The following is an 11,840-nucleotide window of genomic DNA, read 5'->3' as shown; positions in this document are numbered from 1 at the left end:
GGGGGGGGGGGAATTGTAAAACCTTCCTTGTAACGGATTGGACAGCTTTTGTTAAAGAGTGCTGTTGCAAAGTAACAGTAATGCACAGTGGAGTCACGTTACGTTACTGCTAATGAATCCCCAACATTTCTGGATTTTGCTCATAATAAAAACGTTCAAATACCAAAATAACGGAAGGCTTTTATTGTAGAAACAATGTGGCTAAATAAGCTCAGAGGATTGCTGTTTTACATTAAAATGAAATTTCTGCTCTGAAATGATTTAATGTAATAGAAGAAGCCACTCTTATGTGATGAAGCATTTGCATAAAATTCAGCGTTATAAATAGGTAACAACAAGTGTGAAACAGCATTCAATTTGTGCATGACAAGATTAGATTAGATTAATAGATAGATTTGTTAAATACAGTAGGATCCAAAACAGAAAATAAACAAGCAAAAACAAATACAATACCAATGAAGGTAAAAAATGAAAAGACTAAAAAAACAAAATTACAAACATAAGACAAAAGCGAGTTGAAACTAGTGTGTCTTCAGCTACTTGCCTCTCTGGCCCCGTTTGTTTGTGTGCCATCATTAGTCATCATTGCTCAGTTCAAACGGAGCTCTGAGCAGCCGCTCCCCCCTCAAGACAGACAGCACAGGACCAAGAGAAATCCTGTCTGGCCCAGTGCCGATGCCGAGTGATGTCATCCTCATAAACACACACATACACACTGTCACACACAGCAAATGTGCACTCATGAGGCGCCGTGGGACATGTACTACTGCACATACGCTAGTTTGTGTGTGTGTGTGTGTGGGTGTGTGTGGGTGTGTGAGGCCAAATCATGATACATTCTTTATATATGTTTACAATCCATTTATAACACATGTGTCAATACATTTTGGCCCACCTATTTTTTTACAAGGTTTTATTTTGACGTTTTTGGCATTGTCTTCAACATTTTTGTCGACCAACCTGTAAGTGAGAAGACTGTATGAGACATACAGTCAAATATATTTGACTGTATATTTTATTTCTCATGACATAAAAGCAATAAACTCTATGTCTGGCCCTTGATGTCAGTCTCATTTTCTTGTGTGGCCCTTAGGGAAGCTGAGTTTGACACCCCTCATCTATAATTTGGTTATACTGATTGTCAATACTGTCATTTTACTACAATGGTCTATTCTGTACACACAACATGTCTGTCTGCCTAAGGAGAGGGATCCCTCCTCTGTTGCTTTTTCTTCAATTTTGTCCCTCTTAAAGGTTTTTTCGGGCGTCATCCAGATCTGAATCGAGGATCTAAGCATAGAGGGTGTCATATACAGATTGTGAAGCCCCTTGAGGCACAGTTGTGATAAAATTTACTTGACATCAGTACATATATCAGTAGTATGTTTTTCTTTCCTATTCCCCCCACACTCTCTCTCTCTCTCTCTCTCTCTCTCTCTCTCTCTCTCACTCCGTTTCTCTCTCACTCACACTCTCTGTTTAGATTTCTTTCTCTCCCTCTCTGTGTTTAGATCTCTTTCTCTCACTCTCTCTGTTTAGATCTCTCTCTCTCCCTCTCTCTCACTCACTGTCTCTGTTTATCTATCTCTTTCTCACTCACTCCATCCTTCTCTCTCTCTCTCTCTCTCTCTCTCTCTCTCTAAGGGTCTCATTATTAAATGAGATTACATAAATCATTCATGAACATTTGGGAGTGACGGAGGCAAGAAGCGAATAGAACATGAAGCGCACCTGTGCATTTTGCCTTTGGCGTGTTGCGTAACAGCAGCGTGTTTCCTTGCTCTTATGGAATAACATTAGTTACATCACTGTATTGGACACAGCATCGTCCACTTTTGTCAGCAGGCGCCTTATCGTACATGGCATGCTGTCTGTTGAAAGAAACGCTCAGGCTCTACCTTTAACACACTCCGCTGCACGCTGCTGCGCACACACACACACACACACACACACACACACACACAGACACACCTAAGACACCCAGGAAGGTGGCGGGTTATGGGAGATGTATAAAGATGAATTTCTCTCCGGAGAAGCAAGTGGATTACATGGTTTGCATGATGTTACTTGTGGTTTTGGATGATTGTTCCTGCATAAGATGGAGAAGTATCTCCGGTGGAGAGAAGCTATGATTGTTTAATTCTAGTATGTACATATTTTGTAAGTCTAGCAGGAGCACCTGTCAGGTGGAAGTCACTTTTCAAAAAAATATCTTTCTTTTTTTAAATTGGCAACTATAAGCTTTGTACTAAGAAAATGGTGTATGCTTGAAAGTGAAACATCACTTTTACATATCAAAGTTTGTTTACAGGGCGTAGCCTGCTACTGCATATGTAAGAAAATCTCATACATAACTTCCTGCGGTTAAGTTGCATTGTGGATAATGTAGGTGCCAGGTTTTGACAAGAAAGAATAATGTGTGGCAAATAAAAGATGATATTTCTGGTTCTGCTGCATCGATTGTGAACCCATTGTTAATACTGTTCATTGTGAGTCAGACAGTGTAATACAGGAGGAGTGCAATGATAAATTGGTGCAGTACTCTTTTAGTGCAGCCGTTAGGTAAACCATTTCTCAGTTTTGTTAAAACTGGACCACTGTCTGATGCTGCCAGCCACAGATGTATAATGTAGTGATTGCCATGTGCCGCTTTCAGTTTTTATGAGGTAGTGTGTGAAATGAAGTGCAGCACATAATCCTACACAGAGGAAAACTAAGAAATATTGGTCCTGTTCTGCGCAATTTGGTGTGAAAGCTCCGTAAGACTGATCAGTGTTTCAAAATGTGACAATGCGCTGATGAGATGCATCATTTCTCTAAGCGTAGGCAAAGACAAGCAATCAAACACTATTTTCATTTTGCTTTTGCCAAATGCAATTTAAAAGCTGAAACGGATCACTGAGATGCTTTACTCTCTAAAGTTTCATCAAAAGTGGCATCCAAGAGATTGTGCTTAGGCGTACCGTATTCCTAAATATGTTTGGACTATCTGCCAGCTGCCAGAATCCGCCTAATTTGCCAATTATGTTGAAACATACAAGGAATCTTAGTCCGCTTGTCAGTACTCAATATACACAGTGCTGAGAATAAATGTACAGGCAGATGAGCAGTTGAGTTCCCCCCCCCCTTGGCAAATCAGATCACAACCTTGTCTTGCTGTCCCCTATGTATGTTCCTCTTGTCCTGCGGCAACCTGTCCACAAAAGGACTGTGAGGAGGTGGACTGAGGAGGCACTGCAGGACTGCTTGGAGTCTACAGACTGGGGCGTGCACTGTGAGCCACATTGGGGAGGACATCAATAACGTGACTGACTGTATCACAGAATACATCAAATTCTGTGAGAACACCACCATGCCCTCCCAGACTGTACGCTGCTTTCCAAACCATAAGCCGTGGATCCCCAGTGACCTGAAAGTCCTTCTTAATGAGAAGAAGACAGCTTTCAGGTCATGGGACAGACAGGAGCTAAGGGAAGTACAGCACAGACTGCGGGATAAACTAATGGAGTGTAAAAACACCTACAGGAGGAAGCTGGAGGCCAGTCTCCAGCAGAACAACATGAGGGAGGTGTGGACAGGGATGAAAGAGATCACCGGGTGTGGGGGGGGGAGAAGAGCACAAACACCAGTACCAGATTGCCAGTACAACTCAGAGTCTTGTCACCTACAGAAGTTTTCTGATGACTCTGCAGTTGTTGGGTGTATAAGCAATGGACAGGAGGGGGAGTACAGGGCGCTGGTGGATGAATTGGTGGAGTGGTCTGGTAAGAATCCCCTGCTGCTGAACGTGGATAGACCAGAGAGATGGTGATCGACTTCAGGAGGAAGGGAACGACTCCGCAACCCCTTTGCATCCTGGGAAGAGACGTTGCCATGGTGGAGGAGTACAGACACCTGGGTGTCAACATCAGGCTCAACTGGATCAGGCTGAACTGGAAGATCAACAGCACTGCTGTTTACAAGAAGGGGATGAGCAGACACTATTTCCTGAGGAAGCTGCGATCCTTCAATGTGTGCAGCAGAATGTTGGAGATGTTACGTAGGCAAATAACAAAAAATCAGCCAAAAGAAGAAGAAGAAAAAACGTTGATGGACTCTGCCATTGGCCGATATATTTGTCCAATCACACAACCCTATAGAGAATAAAAATACAGTATCTTAAGTTAAAAAAAACTGTATATCCAGGGTTGTGGTCTGGTTGTACTTTGCTATCAGTAGTCCAAATAATACTGTAATATTGCTCCTACAATGTACATACATGTACATACTTTGAATACCCACCTGGATGTCCATCCATCTAGATATGCTTATCCTTTGCAGAGAGTACTTTTTGTATGTTTCTTTAGTCCACCTTTAATTATTATAACAATATCATATACAATATCAGAGGTCGCACACGTCTCTCTCACTCACACACATACACCCACACACACATATATTTGTTTTATTTATTTATTTATTTTTGGGGTGAAGTGTACAGACAGCCATTAATGATACTCAGGCCACTAATATTGTTGTAGCTGCATGCATTAAATCCTGTCACTAAAGCTTTTGGTGCCGTACTCACAAGCCTACTTTAATCCTGAACAGGTTCTTTGCAGTGATTAGCGGACGAGTGCCTTGCATTAACGGCAGGTGATGAGGGAGAGAAGCTTCTGTCATTGACTACTAATTTGTGTTTTGGCAGCCACAGTCCTGCTGCTCAGACCTTTCATCTCTTCCTTTCTCTTCTCTTCAGGTATGATTTAGACTGCAAGAGCGACAACCTCTCTAAACACGTGAGTGTCTCCGTCACCTCAGCTGTTCAACAATCAGTCATGCATTCATGGAGATATTATACAGCCAAATGTTTACCCTTCCAGTACAATAGCAGTCTGATACGAATCAGAATGTCAGAGGTAAGAATGGCATAACAGGAACAATTGTGTTAGAGAAAATACATTTCTGGCCCATACCACATTCAGAGGGTTTTTACACCACAGTTTCTGTCTCAGTGAAATCATTCTGACCTGTGTGCTTTCTGTGTTTATTAGCAGTAGTGCAAGACAATTAGATATAAAACGTTTAATTACTTAACTGGTTGCTCTTTTTTAAATAACATATTTGGGTATATGAACTTGTTGTTGAGAGAGCAAATTGTCCTTTCTCAATGAATGAGTTATAAAATCTTGCCCTGCATTGACAATTATAATATATTAAATAGAAAAGAAATACAAAAATCAATTTTTAAAGTAAGGAAAAGAAGCTCAAAAACATCTATCTTTTCATCATCAAGACAGCCATCTCTGTTGTTACATAGGATCTTTTATAATTTTCTTTTACAGTAGTAATTGTGTATCATGTAAAGCCATGCCATCAGGGTCTAAATAGTCTCGCACTGTCTGGTGAGTCCACACAGCATCCTGGGATGAAATAAATACGTGATCTGGTTTATTGGCATTTTGTTAAACCAATCACAATCGTCTTAGGCGTCTCTGCAAAATAGCCTCGTGAAGAAAGTTGTTTTGGTGGATTGTGCATGTTCAAAAGTTCTTTCAGTTGTACAACAGAAAACTCCGATTGGACAGATAGTCTAGCTAGCTGTCTGGATTTACCCTGCAGAGATCTGAGGAGCCAGTTAACCATAGTCCTCATAAATCCATTGGAGTTTAAAATTACAACACAAAGGAAGCCCAAGGCAATGTATATCCGGCCTAAATGAGGGAAATCTGGCGGAATATCTGTTGGCAACGGAGCAATCCCGGAAGTGGAACGTCGTGGATACTGTAGAGACTAGGGTTTAATGAATTCAATACATCCTGACCAGACGTGTACATTTATCTAGGTGTACTCTGAGGGAGTATGTCAAATTCTCCATTATATATGTTTGATTAAATATCTATATCCAATCAATTTAGGGAGCCTCAGGTTTTAGCCATTTACAAGTTATTTTTTTCTTGCTTATTTTTTTAGGTGCAAATGAATGCGTGGATTTGCTCTGGCCAAGAAATGTTTGACTAAAACAATGACTTGTTGGTTCATTTCCTCATCGACTAATCCACTAATCTGGTTAAAATAGGTCCCTTTTTAATTTAACAAAAAGATGACATTGGAATAAAATAAGTATATGGAATTGGAATAAGTGTTTTCAGCACTGACTTAAAGAGTGATGGATCGCTCATCAAACTTTGAGGGTTGGCATTAGCTCAGTCCGTAGGGAGTTGGGAACCGGAGGGTCACTGGTTCAAGTCCCTGTACAGACCAAAGTACGGCGTGTGAATTGGTAGCTGGAGAGATGCCAGTTCACCGCCTGGGCGTTGCCAAGAGCACCTTGGCATCAATCAATTAAAAAAATTAAAAAAAACTTAAAATTAAACATGATCCGGTGGAGAATGGAAGTGAACGTCTACAATTTGACGGGCTTTTTCCAAGTCCAAAACACATACAAGTTGTCTACTGACGGGCTTTAATAAAGCAATGAGATTATGTCAGCTTTGTCGTTCCTTAACAGACGTTTGGTGCTGCTTATACTCAGTTGCAGTTTGCACAGCCTGCTGCTGATGGATTGCAGGTTAAAGTTACTCCCTAACACTATTTAGCCAGCCAGTCTTAGTCAAGCCATATTGATTTAAAACCTGTAACTTCCGATTTTACTGCCTTTTAGCCCCATCCTTCACTTTCAGTGCACCCAGAAGCCCCAGCAGCACCCTGCTCCAGTTCTGTCTATATCCTGGGCTCTATCTCCACCCCCAACCCTCTTCCTATTACCAAGCTTCATACTCATTGCCAACTGCAGGCAGTTCTTTTCCTCAGCCTCAACCCCAGCATCCCCCCGGGCTTCTACAGAGAGCTGAGCAATGTGAGCGTAGCGACTCCCTCACAACATGAAGGCTGAGGACGCTTGGATGCACCCTGTCGTCGCTGTGGATGTGTGGGATTGGAGATCTGGCACGCAGTGATGGCTCCATTGTCAAGGCAAAGTCAATCCCCAGTCGCTTTCAATAACTAGATAAACTAGAAGAAAAAAAGTACAGTATCTTTTTTGGCAGCATTAATGGCAGCAGTTGAGGATTTCTTCCTCTTTCCTTCACAGCAGATGCTTTCCTGTGCCATATGGTTTTCATACCATGTGCAGATATAGCTGCAGGGGAATATGTGCAAAGACACAGCATACAGTACTATCTAGTTAAGGGCTGTGTATCTTGTTGTTGTAGATGAAGTGGATGTTGCATTTTTATTCTGACAGACTCTCATTACGGCCCTGCACAATCCTTCCTGTGTATTTTGATGGTAAAATATACCAATATCATTCCTACAAACACTCATTTAATTTCAAAGTCTTCATTCATTATTTTAAACTCGATGGTTAGCAGATGAATCCAGGCAGAGAAACATCTTCTTTGTTTGCAGGCAGTGATTAAGTTAACTGGTTGTGTGTTCCCTCATGACTATTTGAAAGCAGTCAGGTTTTTACTGCAAAAGTTTATTCCCCCTTATTAAATGTACTATTGCTAAAAATGCACATGTACTGTATGTAAAACAACCTATTAAAAGGTTTTTGTGCGATTTTCCTTTTTGTTGCCGTTCAAAATGTGGGGCAAAAGTGGGACTTCACCAGACTTGAACCCAGGGCCTCACTGGACTTTAAAGGTGCTCTAAGTAATGTGGGGTGACGTTACACTCTTACACTCGTACTTTATGCATCCTGTAATGCGGGGTAGCAACAGAAACGGCTTCATTATCTGGTATTTGTCAACACTGGTTTTATTTCAATATTATGACTGGTGGTGGTTTTGATTTTAGTCTTAACCTACTAAATGTTTGCAAAACGCAGACTCTGACAAAAACAGAATTTGACAGCTAAAGCAATTTCCAAGTCACTACTTTCTTTATAGCTTTTGGTAGACTCAAAAACAAGTGTTTGATGTGCACATTTTTAGTTTTCTTTTTGTAATGTACAGTCTTTAACATTTTAACTGTGCTTCCGTTTTATTTGAGATATTTTGGGCATTTTTTATATTTAGTTTTCATTGCTTTAAAATGTTTATTACCTTGAGTGGGGTTGGATGATCAGCCACAGTTGTTATCATAATGCTTATCATCAGCTTATTGGAATATACTGCATATACGTATATACTGTATATGGGTGTATATGACCTGACAAAAATCCAACTGGGATTAACACATTTTGGAATGGAGTCTGTGTGCAGGAGGTACACTTTTTGCTTTTTATTAAAATGTTATCATGACCATCAGTCATATTTGAAAAAAAATTAGACATTAAATTAATAGATTTTTCTTAATAAATAGTATATATTTATTATCTATGATAGATAAATACTGTATATATGTATATTAGAAGCCTAATGAGCAGGAGAGACTTAAAGAAGGAATATAGGACTTGTGGGATTTATCTGTGATCTTTTTTTTATACTAGAGATATCCTTCTAACCAACTGTTTTTCCTGCCACCACTGAGCCTGTTAATGTGAGGCCCCTTAAGCCTCTGGTCTGAGATATCTGAGGCGTAGCAGGCACTGGGCTGGGGCTGCTAGCTAGCAGCATATTTCTAATGGAAAGGCCAGAGCATTTTTGTCATCTCTTTTTGTTTCGAGACCTCGGCATGGGGAAAATTTGCTCAGCACCGGCAAAGATCTTTAGAGCAGCTTTCTGCCCGCCGGACTCAACACGGCTCATCTGTCAAGCACTTTTACACACACACACACCCACACACACTTCTTGTAGAGGAGGCCAATGTGGCAGCGCGTGAACAAACCCTCCTTGTAAACAGACTTTTTATACCCCCTCTTCTATCTCTGCTCTTTGCTCTTCTTGCTGGCCAAAGGCTCTTCCTCCCCAAACTAAATCCTGTCTTATGGTCACCCTACAGTGATCAACAAGGACACAGGACATGCTGCAATGTGCAAAATATACATGAAAAAGAGAAAGAAAGCCAACAATAGTGATATATTGAACATTGTTTTTTTTATGGTTGTTTTTAATGTAATGATGCACGGCAAAGTATAGCTGCACAAGTTCTGCGTGGACTCCGGGAAGTGTAGATGTGTCTATGACCCCAGCTAATGGAGACCCCAATCAATCCAATCAAATCAGATATGACTCTTTGTTACAAGACAAACATTGAACTCTGACGATGAAGAACTTGAAATACTTTACAACCTGAGTTGCTTTTTTGTGTTCTGGATGCCTCTGTAGTGTCCACATTATGTGCATAAATTGAGAAAATACAATTTGGGTTTTTCTTCTTTAATAACCAGCTTTCTCTTTGTTTCTCCACGTGCCCCTGTTGATCGGTATCCTGTTCATTTGATCAGTCAGACTGAAGCGAGAGCTAATCACGTAACTGGCTCACTACTGTTTGTCTTGATTGACAAAGATATTGTGATGAAAAGTAGCAGAATAGCTGCAACTAACAATTATTTTAATTAAAGGTTAATCGGTTGATTAAGTGATTAATTAATCAATAAATAATTTTGTTTATAAAATGTCAGAAAATTGTGAAAAATATCCATTAAAATCTCTCAGAGCCCAAGATGATTGTTGATTAATTTATCAACACCAACAGAACAAAACCTATATTTCTTTTACTATCATATTTGACAAAGAAAAGAATCAAATCTTCACATCTGACAACCTGGAACCAGAGAATGTTGACTGAAATGAATAATAAAATGTGAAAACAGTCGATGAGTAACTATCTTTTGATTGATTAATTGAGTAACTGACTAATTGTTTCAGCTCTAAGTGGCGAAATATCAAATTAAAAGCTGGAATTAAAAATATAGAATTGCTTATTGCAAGAAAGAGCAGACACCAATAAACTCAGTTTTAAACATGTATTGGATTACTTTACTTGTGTCTTATTAAATAATTTAATATTAAACATTTTGAGTTTCCATTATGGGGAACCTACTTTTAGCTGTTTGTGTGTTTGAATCAACCTAAATGAAGAAATATGCTGTATATGTATTTATGTGTACTGTATACAGTATGTACTGTATATAATGTGTATATGTGTATATACAGTATATATGCTCTTCCACCTCTAAATGTTTCTTTATTTCTGTATTATGTGTTTACTTTTTTGCACATTTAGGACTTCCTGGGCCAGGCATTCTGTACGCTGGGTGAGATAGTCGGCTCCCTGGGAAGCCGCTTGGAAAAACCTTTGATGTAAGTAGAATATCATGCACACGGGAAAACAACCAAACACAGTCACTGCTATTTTATTTACACACTCATAATTGAAAGTGAATGGGCAAAAGGCTTGTAATGCACTACTCTAAGCACGGAGCCACTATCATTAGGTGCCACAAAAAAGCTGTTTGGGCTCAGGTTCCGATTTTAGATTCAGTTCCATTTAGTGGTGTGAATTGAAAATCAGCATGTCATTTTAAGATCACTTGCTTTGAAGGGAAGCAGATCAGGGGCATGAAAACAAGCCAAGATGTTGATGAAAGCGTACACTGTCTCCATCAGCCTAATGAGATGAATAGTTAAACAGCAGCAGGCCTAATGACAGACTGTAAACATGTCGGGGTGGTAAACAGCATGTAGTGAAATGGGACAGTTCACCCAAAGGGGAGATGTCAGTGGTGAGCTCCCAGCTCCATTTATAAAGAAGCCTAAACTGAACTGAAGCCTCAACTGAAGCCTTAAGAAATAATCATGGACATTTTTCAACTGAATACATGTCAGATATTTGCTCTCTAGTACAACACAATAGTTAAACGTGTAGCCAGTTCATGAAACATTTCTTTTCTGGCTCTTTGTGTGGTTATTCTAAGTTTAGAGGCACCATCTAGTGCACAGGAATCCCCCTTTCACTCTTCCCATAATTTTTCCAATCACTCTAATATCAACTATCTAATAATGACAAAAATTGCAGAAAAATCTTGAAGTGACTGAAGCGACAAAGGCGTGTGTTGTCCACAGAAATGCAAATGTGATCAACAATAGGTTTGCTGTTACACAATTAAAGATTACTTTAAGAAAGTCAAATAACAATCATTTCTAAGTACTGACTGAAACTGTCTTTGCTATAATATATAATATAAAACCTGATTTTAATAGTTTTGATAATGTTGCAGTGTATTGTGTTTAATCAAAAGTCTTATACAATTGCCTGTGTTAAGACATGATTAAATAGTGAGGGTTTTTTTTAATAGAAAAATCTGTTACTAAATCAGGGAAGGAAATTAGTCTATATGTCAATTGCATATTAATGTCAGGTAAACATATGTTTGTATGTATGTGTTTCATACAGGTTAGTGCAGTTCAAAAAGCTTTACAGGTGACTGAAAATGTATTTATACAATATAAAGAATAAAACAGAAAAACAATTCAAGTATAGAGATATTTAATTAAAATATATGTAATCTAATAGTCAAAATGACAGGCATGAAAACAATCACATAAAAAAAAGACAAGACAACTAATAAAACTATACTGTCATTACTGCATACCTAGTCTACTGTATACCCACAATGTTCCTCTTCCGGGATTGCTCTCGTTCCGCCGGACATTACCCCAATGTCACTCTTTTCCGATGTCCGTTTTCGGATGTCCGTCATATTCCGCTCTCTTTGTGTTGTAATTTTAAACTCCGGTGGATTCATGATGACTATGGTTACCTGGTCCTCAGATCTCTGCAGGGTAAATCCAGACAGCTAGCTAGACTATCTGTCCAAACAGAGTTTTTTTTTGCACGACTGAAACAACTTTTGAACGTACACATGTTCCACCAAAACAAGTTCCTTCCCGAGGCTAGTTTTGAGCGGCACCATGGCTCCGCTCGACGCTTAGCAAAGCCCAAGACAATTGTGATTGGTTTAAACAAAT

General features: G+C 39.5%; 1 protein-coding gene across 2 annotated transcripts in view; it reads left to right on the top strand.

Moving 5' to 3' along the window:
* LOC116693628 (copine-8) overlaps positions 1-11,840 on the top strand; it is a 76,645-nt gene that overhangs the window by 31,121 nt on the left and 33,684 nt on the right. For both annotated transcript variants that reach the window (XM_032522711.1, XM_032522712.1), the window contains exons 5-6: positions 4,739-4,778; positions 10,096-10,172. In XM_032522711.1, coding sequence (XP_032378602.1) covers positions 4,739-4,778; positions 10,096-10,172 — 117 coding nt within the window. The remainder of the gene's footprint in view (positions 1-4,738; positions 4,779-10,095; positions 10,173-11,840) is intronic.

This window comes from Etheostoma spectabile, chromosome 8, assembly GCF_008692095.1.
Source record: "Etheostoma spectabile isolate EspeVRDwgs_2016 chromosome 8, UIUC_Espe_1.0, whole genome shotgun sequence".
Taxonomy (NCBI): domain Eukaryota; kingdom Metazoa; phylum Chordata; class Actinopteri; order Perciformes; family Percidae; genus Etheostoma; species Etheostoma spectabile.
This window is presented reverse-complemented; position numbering and strand designations above follow the sequence as displayed.